General features: G+C 47.3%; 1 protein-coding gene across 1 annotated transcript in view; it reads right to left on the reverse strand.

Annotated features, from left to right (window-relative positions):
- Clmp (CXADR-like membrane protein) overlaps positions 1 to 20,335 on the reverse strand; it is a gene marked incomplete in the record, with an annotated part of 108,601 nt that overhangs the window by 73,782 nt on the left and 14,484 nt on the right. Inside the window, 1 exon segment of the mRNA XM_005378375.2 lies at positions 20,188 to 20,335. Within this exon segment, the coding sequence (XP_005378432.1) occupies positions 20,188 to 20,212 (25 nt within the window).

Genomic DNA, 20,335 nt, shown 5'->3' on the forward strand with positions numbered 1-20,335 from the left:
GACCAATTCAAAAAAACAAGTATATTTATAGGAATACATATATATTCCAGAGACACTTTATGTACTAACAATAAATATAAAACAAACATTTTTTTTTTTTGGTTTTTTTCCGGTACCGGGAACCGAACTCACGACCTTGCGCTTGCCAGGCAGGCGCTTTTGCCGCTGAGCTAAATCCCCAGCCCCTAAAATATCTTGACTATAGCAAAGTTTCATGGATTCTTACACATACCAAAATTTAACAAATTCCATACTTTCAATATGTACATATATCATACATCAATTACATTTCCATGAAGCTGTTCTTCACAAAGTGCTTAAAACGATGTCAAGTGACTCCCTAAAGCAGTGCCCTCCATAACCCAGGCCTCCTCCCCACACAGCTCGGGCTCCAGGAAAGAACCCTCCCTGGTGCACAGTCATTCTGCAGGGAGGCCAGGTGGGCCAGCCACGGTAAAGTCAGGCTGGCCCACCTGGGCCACGGTGAGGTCAGGGAGGCGCCTAAGTTTGCGTCATGTCTCCCTGGATCCCCACTGTCTTCATCTCTTGCCTTTGCCCTGGCACATTTCTCATTCTTGCAGTCGCAGACGCCCAGGCTCCACTGTTGCTTTTTTCATCACTTACTAATTGAATGCCACTGAACAGACTACTCTCAGAGTTCCAGCGGTTTGTTCCTCTATAAAATTCAGTGATTTTAGGGTTCTTACGGAGATTAATTCAGTCTACATACTGGGTGCTTGGCATATAATATGGCCACAATTAATGAGGGCTCACACTGTGATACTGGAGAGAAAGGTTAAAGGAAATAGAGTGTTTAGTTTGTGTTAGAGAAGAGCAAGATGGAAGGCATATGTGAATGGACTTTCTTCAATTACATAAGAGGCTGTGGAGCCAGGCATGGTGGTACACCATGGGGTTCCAGCATTGTGGGAGGCTGAGGCAGGAAGATTGCAAGTTTGAGTCTAGCTTGTGCAACTCAGCAACGTAGCAAGCACTGAACTTGTTGTTTGCACAAATAGAAGCTGAGTGTCTTGGTTACTTTTCTCTCATTGCTGAGACAAAATACCTGACACCCAAAATTAAGGAAGGAAAGGTTTATTTAGCTTACAGTTTATGCAGGTTTCAGTCTATACTCGGCTGGCTCCAAGGCAGAGTGGCACATGGCAGAGGGCAAGAGTTCATGGCAGACGCAAACAGCAAAAGCAGCAAGAGCAAAAAGGGGAGGAATGGCGGTAAGCAGCCTCCTTCCCTCCCTTACACTGGTATGCAAACTACCTGCCCCAGGGTGGTGTAGCACTCACAGCCATGAATCAATCATAAACTCTAAAAGCCCACCCCATGACTGCATGTGGCTTTGGGAGGACACCCAGACACAAACCATAACACTGGGTAACCATCTTCCTGAAACTGATCTCTGTTGGGCGGCCAGGAGGACAGACAGACTTGTGAAAGTTTTCAGGGAGTTTGCATTAGGACAGAGAAGACTTTGGGAAGGCTGGGTGCTGCACAAATAATCAGATGCTCATTATAACAAATGCTAATAGCAAACCAAAGGGTACTGTGTAGGCCAGCCATAACACTTTTTCTTTTCTGGTACCAGGAATCGAACTCATGACCTCGCACTTGCCAGGCAAGCACTGTGCCACTGAGCTAAATCCCCAACCCCCATAACATACTTTGTTATCCCTAAAAAAAGAATTAATGTGCCCCAGAATGGAGAGACCCAGAGACAACCCAGTATGAGGAGGACCATAAGGAAGGAAAGGTTTATTTAGCTTAGGTGTAGATGACTCAAAGATTACTGTGGTATGTCAAGGGCTCATGAACTGGAAACTCAGCCTCCAGCACAGTGATACCGAGTAGGGAGGGGAGCTTTAACAGGTGGGATCTAGTGGCAAGTGGTTCAGACGGATCAGTGGTTTTCCCTTAGGAGTAAATTTTCACTCTTGGAAAGGCTCCAAAGAGTGGATCATTGTAAACGGAGGAGCCAGACACTTGCCCTGATCTCCCTGGCTCCCTGCTTGCACACATGCCCCCTTCTCTGATAGTGAATTGATTGTGTAAACTTGAGTAAGAAACATCCAACTAGGGGCTGGGGGTTTAGCTCAGCGGCAAAAGCGCCTGCCTGGCACGCGCAAGGTCGTGAGTTCGGTTCCCGGTACCGGAGAAAAACCAAAACATCCAACTAAATTGGATCAGCATAGTTCTGTGTGGCTGAGGGGATTCACTGAGCACAGAAAACCCACCCCGGGGCAGCTTGTTGCCTAAACGGTGCAAGGGGGAGAGGAAGAAGGTTGGAAGCTCGTCTTTGCCCTACCCTTGGACGTTGTCTACTGGCTTCCAACGCAGACTCTTTGGCCTCCATTGCAAACTGTTCAACCCCCAGTATAGACCCTGCAGCCTCCTGATAAGGATTCATACAGGACATGACACAGCTCTAGGCCTTCGACTGGATCCTTTGGATGTCCAGCACGCAGACAGCCATTCTTCACTCTGCGATACCCGACTCTTACAATGGGCAGCCACTCTAAGCCAATCTTGTAAATCCTTACATATGTGTGTATCTTGCATTAAATCTGCTTCTCTAGTAAACACTGGCTGAATCACCTTCCCTCCTCACTTCACCCCCATGTTATGACAAAGCCAGAGCCCTTCACCGGGACACTGATACAACTTGGATGCCCCAGCCATCAGAATCTTGAGGGAAATAAACCTTTTTACTTTATTAGGTACCCAACATCACGTATTTTGTTATTAGCAACGCAGAAAAAGACCCATGGCCTGTACACTGATGGCACCAGTTCTGAAATCAGACAGCCTGTGCACACTTCGAGGCTTACTTACCAGCTGTGTGACATCTGAAGTAGTAAACCTCTGGAACATCCAGGGTCTTCATCTGTCAGGTGGGACCCTGATAGTACTTACGTGATAGACACAGGCAGAGACTTTGGGGGTGATTAGTTGGTCAGGGTAGAGTGCCATTACAAAAAGACCCCAGGGAGCGCTCTAGCCCTCTTTCCACCATGTGACAGTACAAAAAGAAGACAGCAGTTGGCGACCCACAAGAGGCTCTCACTAGTCAGTGAATCTGCCAGTGCCTTGATCTTGGACTTCCCAGTCTCAAGACTACGACAAATAAGCAACCTTCTGTAGTTTGTGAGTCACCCATTCTGTGGTAGTTCTACAGCAGCCTTAATGGACTAAGACAGACATGAACAAGGGTAGAAAAGGATATTCAAAAGTGTGATAAATGTCGGGGAGAAAATGTAGCAGTGTGATGTGATAGCAGCGAGGCAGAGGCTCTGGTTAGCCTGGGGAGGGCACTCAAGAAAGGTCTCACCGAGGCTGCAGGCTGAAGTGCAGGGATCCCGCCTAGCAGTGGTGAGGGGGAAAGAGCCTTCCAGGGTAGGAGGAGAACAAGTGCAAAGACTTTGAGACAGAGAGGACTTTGGGATCTACAGAGCAGAGGCTCGCGCAGGGTCAGACTGCACAGATGTCAGAGGCCTTTGAGCTGGCTGGGCTTTCATCACGCTGAAGGATAATCACTGGGGGCAGAGGGAGCAGCAGGGAAACTGGGGCTTAAGGGCGCGAGGGGCTCCTCTAGTTCAAACCTCAGCAGCAAAATTATCAGCTCACATACCTAGGTGCAAAGGACAACCTGCCGCTGGTCTGCGGCTGTCCATTGGGAAAGAGCTCTGCCTCTGTTTTAGCTTCTCCTTCAGGAGGAAAACTGAGACCCAGAATGTGCGTCATCTACTGTCTTAGCTTCCATCCACTGAGACGAAATACTAAGGTTGTGTAAAGTATAAAGAAAATTTTATTTATAAATAAAGCTGAAAGCCCATGATTGGGCCACTCCCTTGGTTTGGCCCTTGTGGTTTGGCCTCTGGTGAGGACCTCTTGTCAGATGGCATCATGGTGGGAACATGTTCAAATAGGCTCACGCATGGCAAACAGGAAGCCAGAGATAGAGAGAGAAAGATTGACTCAGGGGTCAGATCCACTGTTTTATACTAAGCTGCCATTGTGGGAACCAACAGGGGCCCTACCAGAACTATCTTCACCCTTGCCCAGGGCAGCCCCTGTTCAAGGTCCAACCCCCTCTCAATACGGCCACACTGGGGAACACGCTTCCAGCACACGACAAATCATAGCACACACCATCTACTCTGCCTGACGTGGGTCCCCCAAACGGCATACTACGAATGTGAACCATTTCCAGAGAGAGTCTAAACAAGGATTTCACAAAAGCCTCCACTCCCACTTGCCCTTTCCCCTCTTGTCTTGTGCCCAGGCTCTCTGCCACTCCACACTCCACCCCTCACTCACCACCTGATGCAATGCCCTCGAGGGACTGTGCGTTCACCTCCTGGTACACATACTCTTGCTCCACTGTTTGCTAAAGAATTTTCCACCTTACTAGCCATCCTCTCTCCAAATTCTCATCTCCCTCATTGTCCATTCCAAACAGTTTAACTCTGAATTCCATTCTGTCTGAACTCATTCAGTGTTTCCTTTTTCCTCTGTCAATCTAATGTCCCGAGCAGACTGTGATGAGCAGGGTCTTGGGCCACAGATGGGTCCATCCCCACCCACAAGACCAAACATGACTGAACTCCTTATCCTTTTATAAGATCTGCCAACAACCTTTGAGATCTACTCTTGAGATCCCACAGAAAACAACATGCACAGAAGAAATTGTCATAAGCCAAACCTGGGTCAGAGATATCTCCTCTCCTCTGTGTGATTAAGTGACAGTTTGACGGTGTCAGGCAGGGATCACTATCACAGTAGAGATGAGCTTGGTCCGAAACAGCTCTGACTGAATGGAGGAGCATGTTCATCTCTGCGCCTGCCTGTCATCCCTTCCCCTGGGCAGCCCTTCCTCCCAGCTTTCTACTGGGCATATAATTGGGAACAGAGAGAAAGCTGACAAATGTGGATTATGCTTCTTTTAGTTCAAGGCTGTTCTGCAATTCCAGAAATGCAAATGTCTTTGTCTATCTTGCTTGGTGCCTGTTATTTTAACATCTGATGGTCAGGTTATAGAGCAAACAAGATGAACAGAAGATGACACATTGTGCCCATTTAAAAGAACTGAACCACTGCTTGGAGCTAGGTTTCCTTGGAGACAAGCCAAGGCCTAGAGTAGTTGTGAAAGTGTATGAGCCTGGAGCACAGATTCCCTTTTCTTCTCCCCTCCTCCCCCTCCTCCCTCTTTTCCCGTCTCCTCCCCTCCCCACCTTTTTCTTTCTTTCCTAGGGACTGAATGCAGGGCCTTTGTATTGAGCTACACCTCCCTGCCCCCTTTTTTTTTTATTTTGGAGACAGGATCTCACTAAGTTGTCAGATTTCCCAGGCTTGACTTGAACTTGCAATCCTCCTGGCGTAGCCACTCAGAGTGCTGGGATTATAGGCATGCACCACCATGCCCTAGCTTGATTATATCTGTTTCCATCCCAGCCAAATAATCACCCTGGGGGAGGGCATTTGCAAAGAGCTAGGTTAGGTTCTTGTGATAAAGAGTGAGGCATCATCAAACAGGGTTCCCATCTGCCTTTGATAGCCCATGATTCCATGCTATGACGACAGAGGGCTCCTGTCATATCCTTTGCCCTCTGTGCTTTTGTTTCACAACTCTGGGCTGCCATTTTGTGGGTCACACACTCTGGCTCATCTGCTGTCTGCTGTCTCACTGTACCTACCCAGTCAGTGGGCACAGGCAGGCGACCCGGGGAACTTCCACATCTTTATAAGAGTGTCATCAGAGACACTGGATAGAAGACTAGGATGAAAGAGCTCAGCCACTGCTCACTTCACACCACACAAGCCCAAGGCTCCCTCCATCCTTTTCCCCCAACTGGGCCCAACAAGGGGCCTAATTCTTTTCCTTCTCTATTTATAGACCTGTCTCTTTTGTGTCATTGCCCAATGCCCATGGTTAGAGCAGAGCTTTTCCTAGTTCCAGTAATTCAGGTGTGAACCTCCAATTCCCTAGATCTACCCAAGGAGCTTTAAGTCCTGCTCTAGAGCTTCTCAAATTTTTCCTGTTTATCTTCAAGAGGATCTTGCTAAAATGCAGACTGTGGCTCAGAGGGCTTGGGGAGAGGCCTGAGACTGCATTTCCATCAAGCTCCTGGGTAAAGCCATGACAGCTGGTCTGCGGATCACACTGAGTGAGATACTACTAGGATGAACAACTAGATGTTTTCTCAAGATTATTAGGGTTTCACAACCAAATATCTTGTATTCTGCATCCTGAAAATCCTCTCAATCCTGACCAAAGTGGGACCCTTGGTGTTGTAGTGAGGGTTTGCAAGGGAAAATATTTAATATAGGACACGTAATTTACAGGATTCTTTTATAATATTCACCCAAAAAGTCAAATGCAGACGAGTGCAAGAGATCTAGCCACATACTAGAGACCCAAATAATCCAACTGAAAACCTAGAGCCCATGGCAATGTTCACGAGGCCGGCTGGAGGCCTAGAGCCCACAACAATGTCTCATGCAAGTCTGTATCAAGGATCTGCACTGGAAAGGCCCAAAGGCCAGTGGTGGAAGCTAGAAAGTCTGTGCCAGCGGAGTGAAGGATCTGTGCCACCAGGCTGAGGGATCTGCACTGGAGCCAGGAAACAAAGCTCAGGATAAGGACCAGAGCTTCCCTGAAGAGAACAGCAGCCATCCTCAGTGACAGTGAGGACCTGAGATCCTCTGGTGAGAACAGCTGAGTTATTATCAGGAAAACCAGCACAAGAATCTCCAGCAATAGCACACCATCTTCCCCTCCAGTCCTGCTTTTATGCTGTTGGCAGCAGTCCTCAGGTGGACTTTCCACACCCAAAACCATGCTGACTCCGTTCAGCTGGGTGTTCCAAGGTGACCATTAGTTAATTCCCCACATTTGGTCACTGTAACTATTAAACAAATCTCAGTCCTTGCAGCCAGTTCTGCTGGCAATTGTCTTTCAAAGAAAGCTCCCTGAATGCCTGCTTGAGAAGCTGGGGCAGAGCGGAGACTCCGGAAGATGGGCCCTGCTGCTGCCACTCATAATGGAGTTGTGATTATCTGAAGCAGCTGACAAGAAATGATGTGGGAGGCAGAAGATCTGGCTTTTAGTTTTGATTAACTACTGACTTAATGTGTAACATCAGAAAAGTTGCTTGGTCTCTCCGATCCTTAGCTGCGGAAAGGAGGCTGACAGCATCTGCCTCACAACACTGCCATGCAGATTACACGTGCTAAGAAGTGCATAAGCCCTGAGCCTAGAAATCAGAGTTCCAGTCTGACCCAAACTCTGGGATCATTGGTCCACTTGTGCTTCTTCTGCGCTCTTGGCCTCAGTGAAACCCTGGCAGGGTTAGAGATGGGTAGGGTGAAACTGCTGTGGCAGGAAGGAAAAAGGAACAGAGAAGAAGGGGGACTTCAAGTCCATGTGCCAGGAGTTTGCCAAGGCTTATACACAACTCTTTTGCTACTTACCCCACAGGTCCCAAGGAAGCCAGGGCAGGAGTTACTAGTCATTGCCAGGTTGGCCATCTGCTAAGGAGGCTAAAGTTCAAGAGACTGTTGAAAGGAGAGGCCACATGTCCCAAAAATTATTAAATGGAACTAGATCACCGAAGTCTAAAGGACTGGACGGGTACAGGCACCCCAGGGCCAGATGGACAGCAGAGGGCTCCATGATGTCCCACCAGCACCATCCCCACAGCCCTGCTCTTGCAGAGGTCTAACTAGTCCTCAAGGATAACTCAGAGTCAGAGCTTCCCAGAGAGCTGGGAAGGTGACTGGCCTGCTTGGAGCATGAACTTGAGGTGTACCAGCAAGAGCCCTCTTCTGCCTACAGATAAATGTAGGGGCCAGGGGTCTTAGGCAGGGAAAGAACAGAATAAGGGCCTTCTTAAGCTTTCCGGCTGACCCTAACTAGAAAGAGTTAAAACTTTACTAGAAGAATTCCTTTGGGGGCAATTAAAGGAACTTCCATCAAAAGACCTGAGCTAGAGCTGAGAGAGCACAAAGGGACCCAGGTAACCATCCCTTACCACCTCCAGCAAAATGCAAAGGAGACAGGGGCTGCCTTAAGAGAAAACTCTTAGGGGCGGGGGATTTAGCTCAGCGGCACAGCGCCTGCCTGGCAAGCGTGAGGTCGTGAGTTCGATTCCTGATACCAGAAAAAAAAAAAAAAAAAAAAGAGAAAACTCTTATTTAGTATACACACACACACATACACACAAGAGCATGTGAGTACATATGAGTGTGTGTATTCTCATCGTTGAATCACTATATTACTGCACTAGATATACACACACATCCCCTTCCTTAATCACTAACTCCAAATGACCTTACATGTAAGGCTGCTCCTAACTTCCCCCTATAAATCCCAGAGATAAGGCCCTGACAAAACAAAGCCCACCTAGGAATGTGCACATAGACATTGGTGCTTGGATTAGAGTCTTGTGGCCTGAAATCCACTGATGACAGTCCAGAGAGCCAATCCTATTGTGATAAATTCTAGGCAGACCCTCCCTGGGGGAGGGTCTTTATCACCTGATAAAAGGAAGCTGGGGACAGAGGCCCATGGGCACACACACCTGGACCCTCTGCTCTCACCTCACACCTGGCAGCTTTCTGTCTTCTTTTTCCTCGTTAAAACAAAGTGCTTTATCTCTTAAACTTCGTCCCTTTAATTTGTTACTGGTGCTGAATTTACTATCCCAATAAGCTGGCTGCTTATTCCAGCAGTGCGGTACACACCCCCAGATGGACACCACCATTTCCTGTTTTGACCTCCCTTACCATTTCCTCTTTCAGGCTTTTTAGTAATGAAGAATTCCCCATTAAGGATACTCTAGGCAACATCTTAAATTTTTGTTTTGTTTTTTGTTTCTGGAGAAAGGGTCTCAGTATGTAGTTCAGGCTGATCTTGAACTCGTTATGGAGTCCAGGCTGGTCCCAAACTTGTCTCAGCTTCCTTAGTGCTAGGATTCCAGGTGTGTGCCCCTATACCCAGCAGCTGAATTGAATTTTATAAGCTTATGTTTTAACATTCATTGATTTACTCATTTCTTCCTTCGTTAGCTCATTTTCCAAGAATCTAACATATGCCAGCCACCAGGCTTTTTTCTCCCTGCTCACAGTCACACACAAAAGACAGAGAAATTCAAACTACACCAGGATGTGATCTAAGCTATTTTAAAGATGGGAAATGGGTGCCCTGAGGGTACACAGCTCTCCACCCAGAGATCCAGGGAAGCCTTTGGAGGTGGGACCATAGCACTGTAAGGTCATGGTTTAGCAGGAACTAGCAAGTGGGAAGAGGCCACGGGGCACATAGGAACATAAGACAGCAGGAGAGGACTTCATAAGTGAGGTGTGGCGCAGGAAGGGGATGATGGCAAAGCACCACAATGAGCTTTGGACCAGCTCAAAGCACAGCCTTGCAGGAGTGGGTGATCGTTTGGACAGGGAGGCAGAACGGAAAGGGGCAGTGTAGAAAATAGTTTATTGGGTTAGCTTACGCGTAAGACAGCTAGCTAGTGAAAGGGTGTGAGATAGAGTCGGGAGACCAGCCACACTGATAAAAATTAGCCAGTGAGCTAGGGCTTTGGACAATGAATGGACTTCCACAGGCGGCATGGAATGCAGCCCACCCCTTACTAAAGGGAGGTGCAGCCACTCCCTGCTAAATTCCTGAATTTCAAAGAAATTATAATACAGTCACCAGTTCTTTCTGAGATCCTAGTTTCCTATAAACCCTACATGTCAAAGAACTGGGTTAGAAAGCTGAGTCCCAGTTGGTCATTTTAAATTCACAGAGCCACCTGTGATTGGTGGCCACTAAACAATTAAGCAATGCCTGTATCCTACTTGCTTATAAATAACTCTAAATTGAGAAGCCATGTGCACACCATTTGGGACCCATCCTGGAAATCCAGGATCTAGTCTCTTTCCCCTTATTTCCAACAAAAACTCTCCAAACTTCCTCCCCCCCTTGGGTCCACAATTTCATTTCTCAGTGTTTGTGGAACCATGAGCCTGGCACACATCATATCAGTAGCACATGACAGTGACCTCAAAAGTCCCTGCTACCCTCAATTCTCCAGAGCTGAGAGCAGACCATTTTGAGCCTGGGGAGAGAAAGAGTAGGAGGAAGGTCAGGCCTTGGTGGCAGCATGTGGGGAAAGAGTCACCTGAATTCATTTGGGCCTGGGATTCTGCCACCCTCCAGCAATAGAATGCGAGGCAGTGGAGAAGAGAAGGTGGCTGTGGAGAGGTGGCCTTGTTTGCAACCTGTCCCATGTTCTGTCTTCCTTGGAGGGCGGGAGGGGGGCAAGGAGGAGCCTGCTGTCCTTGTCCATCCGCTGTAGCTGTAGCGCTGTGGCGGGTGGAGGTGGAACTTCCCCAGAAGAAAGCAGGCAGTCACACAAAAACACTCAGGCCTTGCTGGCAGCCCAGACTCCACCTGTCTGGCCTGAGGATGCATGCTGAGTGGGAATTCTAGGCCTGCAGGAATCTGGGGCACCAGTTTAGCCCTCACTCGATGGGGAGGAAAATCACACTTTGCTGTGTAGGTCAATGGAAAAAACCAGATTTTTCTTCTCACCTTGAGTTTTTCTTTCTTCTCAAACTTAAAAAGGAAATGTTATTCACAATATCAGGAGGTTGGGTGTTGGGTTCTTTGGAATCCAAATTGGTCAAGACATGACTGCCTGAGCACATAGGAACTTGGGATCCTTGTAAGGCCAGGTCCCCGAGTGGCTTCCTGTTTGTGTTCTCAGTGACACCTGCTCTATATAACAACAGTTCAGTCAATGACAGATCAAATATCCAGTGCTGGTTCCCTAACAGTGTATGTCCTAGTGATGTCATAGCCCTCCTAGTGGTGTAAGGGCACCTATGATGTTTCCACAGTGACAAAAGCAGCTAGCAATGTACTTCTCAGACTATATCCCTGTCATTAAGGGGCACTGACTACATGTATATGTCACCCTTGCTGCCTTTTCATTCCTGTTTTCCCATGCTGAAGCAGAACGTAAACTCAGTGCTGTACTCAAGTCTTGTCCAGCCAAGGCCTCTTAAACCTCACTTTTCTGGTCTGCAAAATAGGAATAACACCAACTCCTTGGCTGTTGTAAGGACACAAGAAATGACTTGCATGAGAACCCCTGATACATAGTAACTGCCCAGTAAGACATTATTTGATACTAAAAGCAGAAGTGAACCAAGAAACTATTTGTACAAGTCCAGGTTGTCATGGACATTATTAGGGAGCAATGTAGTAGAGAGGGCAGAGCCTGGGAAAGGGCAACTTTGATACTGTTTTGTGACCTGCAGGTGGTATGTTAAATGGCATAGAAAGGGTACCTCTTGCCCAGAGCTAAGTAACACAAAGCCACTTTCCCAGAGCAGCTGCAGACAGATGGGACACAGATGGGGTCTCTGAGCCTCCTGGAGTCCCACACAGCATGATATTCCCTAGAGGACACTAGGGACTTGCCTGCAGGGTAAAAGGAGCAGCAGTGTTCAGAGCTCAGAAGTCTGACCCTGATGGTTCAATGTCTGCAGACTTCAAGCAAGTCCAACAAACATCTACCCATTGGCTGACCCTCTCCCAGCCAAGATAGTCACGATAATAGCAACCGAAGTTCCTTAACTGTTTATTATGTACTGAGCAGGGAGTCAAAACTCTTTATATGCATTACCTTGCTTAACTTTCACAAAAATGGCAAAGACATCGTTACTAGATGAATACTGAAAAAAAAAAAAAAAAGAATGCTGGGAAAACCAAGGTTGAAGAGGTGAAGTAATTTGTCCAATTATGCAGTGTCCAAGATGGGCTATAAGCTAGGGTCTCGGGACCGCTAGGCCGGGTCTCTCACAGTGGTTGCTCTATGGCTGGTCTTTCTGAAAGCCTTCGGTGCCTTCCCCTGCTCTCCCCTTGAAGAGCTATTGGAAATAATTGGAACTGTCATTGGAAGTAATGAGAAGTGACAGAGGTTGGGTTAGAAGGCTGATTGCTCCAAGTCTGAACCATCCCCACAAACCCAGGCCTAAATTTAAACAATGAAGTCACAAAGCAATTTCCCTCTCAGGGATTTTATTTTATTTTTCTCCCTGCTTCACCACCCAGAAAAGAAATCAGAATATGTCAGGCACTGAATCTCTCTGTTCCATCTAATGGATTTCTTTTGGAACTGCAAATTTCTTCTTGGCTTGATCTTTCCAAGTAGAGGAATAACATACAAATCTTGGGTGAAGAGACTGCTGGTATTAATTAAGAGATACAAATTCACTGATATAATTCTTCTTTTTAGCATCTTGAGGGATGAGGCAATCAAGGTAGCTATGTAGCTGGCAGGTTGTGTTGAAGAACGAGACCATCACTTTCAGGAGAGGAGGAACTGAGGGATTCAATCCCTCCAGAAGGCACTTGGCCCAATGCCAAGGGCACACAAGAACTGATCCATCCTTCCTGATGTGGATGGGGTGATCCATCACATCCGCTGCTTATTTAGCACCAAACTCTAACGCAGGCGCTGTGAGGGATACAGAGGATCAGATTTTGTCCCTGAAGACCACAGGAGGAGAAACACCCTACTCTCACAGATTAAGTGGCTTCTTCCTCCTCGGAATGCCTAAAAACCTTGGTACTTTCCTGGATGAAGGTTCTCCCCTAAGTCTGTAATTCCTTGTTTATGAATGTCTCTCCCACTGGCTTGAATTCCTAAGAGGCAGAAACTGTGCCTTTCATATTAGTGGATCTCAGAGCCTAGCTCTGGAGCTGAACTCTAGAGGGCTCATCTCTTCTTCAATATTTCGTGAAGGAACCAGGCGTGGTGGTGCACGCCTGTAATCCTAGCACTCGGGAGGCTGAGGCAGGAGGATCATTGTGAGTTCGAGACCAGCCTCGGCTATAAAGTGAGTTCAAGGACAGCCTGAACTGCATAGTGAGACCCTGTCTCAAAAAGACAAAAAAAAAAAAAAATTTCGTGAAGAAAAGGGTGTGAATAGAGTAGGAAATGCTATGATATAGATGTGAGTGGTAAAGAAGATTATTAAAGGAGATTAATGAAGCCAGGCATGGTGGTGCATGCCTGTAATCTCAGCACTTGGGAGGCTGAGGCAGGAGGATTGTTGCGGGTTCAAAACTAGCCTGAGCTACAAAGTGAGCTCAAGGCCAGCCTGAACTGCATAGTGAGACCCTGTCTCAAAAAGACAAATAAATAAATAAATAAATACATAAGTAAATAAAATAAAGGAGATTAACGAATTGCTGCTGCCATCCTTGAAACAGTGAGCTCAGAGGGGAACTGTGTAAACACCAGGTCAGTTTAGCTTAGTCTTTTATCCTCTACTGTTTATAAGCCAAGTCTCTCATTCTCTTCTTTCTTCTCTGGCTCTTCCTTCCCTTTTCCTCTTCCTCCTCCTTCCTCTCCTTCTCTTCTCCTCCCTTTTCTTTTTCTCCTCCTGCTCATTCTCCTCTCCTTTGTTCTCCTCTGTCAGCTTTTTTTTTGGTTTTGGTTTTTCTCAGGTACTGGGAACCGAACTCAGGACCTTGTGCTTGCCAGGCAGGCGCTTTGCCACTGAGCTAAATCCCCAGCCCCTCCTCTGTCAGCTTTGATGACCTGAACACTCCAAATTTCCTCCACTTCTCTTTAGAAAAACCTCCAATATTCCATGTCGACTAGGAAGTAGTCTGTAGATAGTTGCCCGTTTTCTCCTTAGTATGGGCCCAAAGGAAACAGCTTTCTCTCCTGTCTTCTTTTGAAACAAGGCAGTTTTCAGTCTTATCACTGCCAGACTTTGGCTGAGTCTACACACAGTGCTTCAATGACTACCACTCACAATATACAGGTTTGATTTCAGCATGCTTCCCCATTTTGGCTTGTACGGTGCCAAAGAAAATAAACTTTTATTTTTCTGAAATCCAGACAGTTAGGAAGCTCAGATAACCAGGACTTTTTTTTTAAGGGTGGGCAGTCTACATTCTTTCTTTAAGAATCTCTAGGAAACAAGAAAGTCAAAATTGCCAAAAATAGAAATTTAACTAGAAAAAGCAACGTGCAGGCAAATCGTACAATCCCTAAACCCTCACCATCTGCAGTCTTGGGATCACATGCTAACAAGGGAGCTCCTCTACCTGACCCCAAAGCAGGCAGACTGTACAGCAACCTTGAGGACTGCAGAGGTGTCTGACTAATCAGAAAGAGCTAGAAATCAGTGCACAAGATATGTGGCAACTCGGTTATAAACAAGTCATCAGTCCACACCAACCATTTCTGAACTGTCTGAATGAGCCAGGGGAAGGGATTGAGTGATAAATGTCCCGATGCATTTTCCACTTAGGGTTAGAGTTGGCACCTTGTCAATGTATCCTATGCTTTAGCCTGTGACCTTTTCAGCCACATGGAGCCTTGAGTTCAGAGTAATTGTACATCTCCTGCTCAGCAGAAGGCACTAGCTCTTTGGAATCCAAAGCCCTGGGTTGGTGCTCCCGCTCAGTTTACTAACGCACGACTCATAAGAAGCTCAGTGTATTTCTCTGCAACTCCATTTATTTGTAAAGTAGAGTAATAATGGCATTTATTCTTAAACAGCAATTTGAAGGTAAGATAGTTAATGTAATCTGTAAGATGCTAACCCTTGCACAAACATTAGAAATTAATGATAGTGTCATAATACTCATACATATACAATGCCTCTACAAGTGCACTAACCATATACAAGTCGTATTTCAAACCCCAACCAAAAATTCAAATCCATTAAGTTATACATTTAGTTGGTACCTTTTATTATATGTAAATTACGTCTTAAAAATAGAAAATGCTTAAAGCTTGCAAATAGTTTCATAAAGAGATCCTGTACCCTGACAACTCTCCTGAGTATCCATGCTTGGGGTTGTTTTGTAGGTAATTGCTTGGGGTAAAGTCCGTTGGGTTAGTGAAGTACAGTATTTCAGTTACTGAACTTCCCGGACAGGGGCATCTGGTCCTTATGCTGACCTTAAATAATGCTTTCTGGCTAACAGGCCAAAGGTAGAGTTCCAGGATGGATGTCATGACTGTTTTCTTCATCTTAGTTGGCTCTTCTGGGTTTATAATCATATGCCACCAACTGCTACCAGTGGACAGTGCCTGAAAAAATTAATCAAGCATGGTGACACTCATGTGCTCCTGATCACAACCACATTTTGTTTGTTTTTTTGTTTTGTTTTGTTTTTCTCCGGTACCGGGAACCGAACTCACGACCTTGCGCTTGCCAGGCAGGCACTTTTGCCGCTGAGCTAAATCCCCAGCCCCCACAACCACATTTTGATTAGCTGGTAAACTCTCAGACTTAAAAAAACTCAGAGAGGGCTGGAGTTTTAGCTCAGTGGCACAAATGCCTGCCTAGCAAGCACAAAGTCCTGAGTTCGATTCCTGGCTCAAAAAAAAATTCAGAGAAAGGTATAAGGAAACTTGGAGAGAACCTTAGTCTAGCATCCTAATTTTACAGACACGGAAACAGAGGCTCGGACTTTGACTTGCTGAGGGTAATCCAGCAGAATTGTGAGAGAACAAAAGCCCTTGATTTCCAGTCCTGTTCCTGGTATGCCTGCACCAACATCTGGAACTTAGAGTGCTAATTCTTTTTTATCGGAATACACCAGACATTAATCATAACACTGCAGAAAGTTTCCAGTTATAATGACTAAATTGAAATGTTACGACAAATGCCCTATTTTTCAGGTAATTTCTCAACATAAAAACCATGCCAATTACTCAGCATTTAGCTCGTCTGACTAAAGCATTAGAATAATGACTGTGATCTTGAATCTTAACTACATGAACAGAAAAGGAAGGAGATACATGTTTCTATTTTAGGATTGTACGATAGCACACATCATGGAATTAGGGTTTCAGTCTTGGCCCTTCTCCTAAGCTAGCCGTGTTATTTTACCAACTCACTCTGAACTTCAGTTTCTTCATAAGAAGCAGCAGGTTAGACCAAAGATAAACTTGGGTTCCAGGGAAGGATATCAGATCAGTGAGCCTCGAAGAAATTAGTGGCAAAATTTAATAGATGTATCTCTTCTTCTAAAAAGCGGTTTTCATCGGAGGAGTCTGGAACTCAAAATTTTAGGAAGTATTGATTTATATAATCTCTTAACTTTCTCCCAATTTTCACAGTCCTTGACTCTGCCTTTAAAAATGACTGTCTAGTTCATCACCATTAAGTACATTCATGAAATACACTCACGTGTGCACTGCTCAGCCGGGCACAAGACAAAATAAGATGAGACAAGACATGAGCCTACTGGGAGTGTATCATTCTTATTACCATCATCACCACTGTGGAAAGAAGAAGGACATTAGATCCTACCAAGCCCTGTCATTATCCTGCAGACCAGGACTATGCATTCAACCCTCCCCCAAGCTCATTTTTGAGGAAACCAAGTGCCTTGCTCCTTATCCATTCCCTCGGAATGAATTGTTTGTACTCAGGATTAAAAGCAGTGGGAACTATTAAAGATTTAAGAAAGAAAAGAGAAAGACCATGAAATTATAGAAACTTTGAATTCAAGATTAAAGCCGGGCGTGGCGCACACTTGTAATCCCAGTACTTGGGAGGCTGAGGCAGGAGGATCGTTGCAAGTTTGAGACCAGTCTGGGCTACAAAGTGAGACCAAAGCCAGCCTGAACTGCATAGTGAGACCCTGACTCAAAAAGACCAAAAAAAAAAGAAACTGAATTCAAGATTAAAGACAAGGCAGCCGGAACAAGAGCACAGACAGCTTGCTACATTGCAAAGGCCAAGCTCTCTGCCCTCTGCCAGCTGTCCTACAAGGTAGTAGGGTGTAGGACGGAGGAGAGAGGACAGGCAGGACTCAAGTGTGGCAGTTATTGCAAAGTCTAGGAGAGAGGTCATCTAAGAGTAATGAGGACCTGAGCCACACAGGAGGGGAGAGGGGTGGCTGGAGGAGGCGCAGCAGGGGCAGGGCCCCCATTCTCTCTACTCCAGAGGGCTCAAAGCACTATTTGCTCATTCGTATCAGAGGCAGGACATTTGACTCACTGCCAGTCCCAGAAGGCAAGGAGTCCACTGGCCTGTCCACCTCAGGCTATGAACTCTCTCGGCCCTCCTGACTCTCCTGCTATCCTGTGCATTCTCAAGAAGAAAGAGGGGGCTGGGGATTTAGCTCAGTGGCACAGCGCCTGCCTGGCAAGCGCAAGGTTGTGAGTTCGACTCCTGGTACCAGAAAAAAAAAAAAAAAAAGAAAAAAAAGAGAAGAAAGAGAGGCCCACAGTCAAGCCAGCTGTGATCACAGGCAGCTTCCAAAGACCACTAGATGATTTGGGGATTCAGGCAGCTCTGGATTTTGCCAGAGTGTGCCCAAGTATACTACGGCTCAAAACAACTTTGCAAACAGGGCTAATCCAGCCCGTAAAACTGCCTCGCCCACCTACTCCCATCAGCTCCTCCAATACCTGTCTCTCACTTGGACAGGTTGATCTACTTAAAACTGGGGTGTCATCAGTCTGAGTATGCCTGACAAAAGCCTAGATGTCACAAAAGCTTAATAGTTGGCACAAATATAAGAATCCCACAGCAGGGTGTGGTGGCCCATACCTGTAATCCCAGCAGTGGGAGGCTGAGGCAGGAGGACCGTCAGGAGTTCAGGACCAGCCTGAGCTACAAAGTGAGCTCAAGGCCAGCCTGAACTGCATAGGGAGACCCTGCCTCAAAAAGACAAAAAAAAAAAAAAAAAAAAAGAGAGAGAGAGAGAAAAGAATCCCACAGTGCAGAATTCTAAGCCAGCAGTCCTTGTTTCTCTTCTACCGGTCCTTTAGTTCATAAAAATTTTACAAGCACGGCCCCAAGTAAGACATCAGGAGAAACAGCTTCTATAGTAAAGGCAAAGAATCAACCCAACAGATTATTTTTCTTACCAGAAGAACAGTTACACATAGTAGACACTCAATAAAGAACAGCTAGCGATTGGTGACATCTTTTGACAGAAGTCTTGGTCAGATCCTTGTTTGTCATGAATTGAGAGGAAGATTGTCATCAATGTTCACATCCAGGCTACCAGCTGATTTCAACTGATCATGGGGCCCAAAGTCACTTGCGACTGTAAACTAGACCCAGCCTACATTTGATCCAGTTTCTGCTAATTAAACAAGTTACCTGACCTGTTTACAACCTGATTTTATCTCCTCTCCCTCTCTCCTCCCCTCCCCTTCTCCCTTCCCTTCCTCTTTTCTCCTCTGCTCTTCTCTCTCTCTCTTTCTGGTGATATTAGAGATTGAACCCAGGGCCTTCACATTGAGATATATCTCCAGTCCACCCTTGCCTTCTTTTTTATATTTTATGTTTAAGACAGGGCTCACTAACTCACTAAGTTACCCAGGCTGGGCTCAAACTTGAGACCCTCCACCCTCAGCTTTCCAGAGTGCTGGGATTATAGGCATGCACCACCGTGTCTGGCTTTACACTCACAGTTCTTCATTTGTAAAATGAGGATACTAATCATGGCCAATAAGGTTGATGTGAAGAATGAAACAAAATAGTACACATAAAATGTTCAGTACAAGGGCTGGGGATGTAGCTCAGTGGTAGAGTGCTTGCCTAGCATGCACAAGGCCCTGAGTTCAATCCCCAGTACCACCACCACCAACAAAAAAAATTTCAGTACAGTGAGGACTTAATGGGTGTTCACTGTTTTTAGTAAGGCCACTCCGAAGTTTGGTTCTAGTACCATCTGGTAGTGATAGCTTAGTGGTGTGGCCCAGTAAAAGTGACAAAGGTGCCACCCAACTATGGCACATGTAAACAGGAATAGAACTGCAATACTTGGCAAATTTCTCAGAGCTTAGAAAATAGGCCCTCCCCTCCCCTCCTTGAGCAACAGTTTAGTTTAGCAGACCTCTTCCTTCCCTCCAGCTTGGGTGGGCACCAGCCTGAGGGTGGCCTACACAGGCTGACCAGTCAGCCGGCGAGGTCTGAGAGAACAGGGAGGTCTGGCTACCTATTTCAGGATGGTGCGCTGGTGCTGCTCACTTTGCTTTGCCGGCTTTTCTAAGACCTCAGCCTTCCTTGAGTCCTGGCGTTGGAGGCTGGCAGGGCTGGCAGTGCCTCCGGAACCACCTCTTTTTGTTTTGGAGGCAAGGAAATGAAGCTTTAGATAATGAAAAAGCCGCTCCAGCTAGTGAGCTCATCTGCTCGAACCCAAGACAGGGTCTCCTGTGGGCGAGTATGCAGAGCCGTGTTCCCAGGGCAGCCTGCCGCCTCTTGGGTTTTCAGAACTCTGGCTTCCTTGGCGTCCTGCCCTGTGCCCCTCAGATACGCACTGTCCCCCTCAGGCCTCCTGCTGCTCACATCCCTGCTGGAACCTGTCCTGCAAATGCCTGTCGTCAGCCTGTGTCTTTGGAGCCCCGAGGCCTCAGGGGCCCCGCCTGGGTGACACCGGGAAGGGACACTCAGGGTGGCTTCCGCTCTGCCCCAGGTCCAGCTTCAGGAGGAAGGGCTGCCTGCCCTGTCCCCCTCTCTTCCTCCCTCCATTCCGTCTAAGTCTTCTCACTCTCTTTGCTCAGGGCCCCTCCGTTCTGCCTCGTTCTCCTGGTCCCTCTCTGTCCTGTCTTTCCCTTTGCCCCCTTCCTTCCTTCCAGGGTCGCTTTCTTTCGGAGCTGCGCCTTCTCGGGCTTCTCACACCCTCCGTCGTTCCCCCTCTCTCCCTTCCTCTCCCACCCCGTCTCGTCCCTTCTCCCTTCCTCTTACCCTTCGACACATCTGCTTCTAATCTGAGCGCTCCGAGGCGCCTGCTTGGAACAAAAAAGCCCTCCACGCCCTCAGAAACCTGGCACAGAAATTCCTGGATGAACCTTCCCTCCCCCAGTTCTCCAGTTTCCCTGCAGACTCCCCACACCAAATACTGCCCTAAAAAGCACCCTCCGCACCAAACGCTTCGCGGCCAAACTCAACCAGGAAACGCCCCCGACCTCCGACTAGCTCAAGGGCCCAGATGTGCGAAACGTTTCCGAAGGCCCGCTGGGCGGTCCCCGGCCGCCAGATGCGCCGCTCTGCGCGGCGCGGAGCCAGGGACCGAGGGGTCGGCTCGCGCAGGGGCTGCGGGGGTCACCGGGGACCACCGTGCCAGGCGAGTCTGCCCCGGGCCAAGCAGATCCCCGCGCTCCCCCAGGCACTCACCTAGCAGGAGGAGGAGGAGGGACATCCCGATCCCCGGACGCGGGCGCGGCCCCGCTCAGCCGCTGCCTGGCTGCGGGGCGTCCGGGCGCAGCCGGCGGACCTTTGGAGAGATGGGCGCGGCGCCTCGAGAAGCGCGCGGGGCTCCAGC

This window comes from Chinchilla lanigera, unplaced genomic scaffold (assembly GCF_000276665.1).
Source record: "Chinchilla lanigera isolate Chin_1 unplaced genomic scaffold, ChiLan1.0 scaffold00011, whole genome shotgun sequence".
In the NCBI taxonomy this organism is placed as follows: domain Eukaryota; kingdom Metazoa; phylum Chordata; class Mammalia; order Rodentia; family Chinchillidae; genus Chinchilla; species Chinchilla lanigera.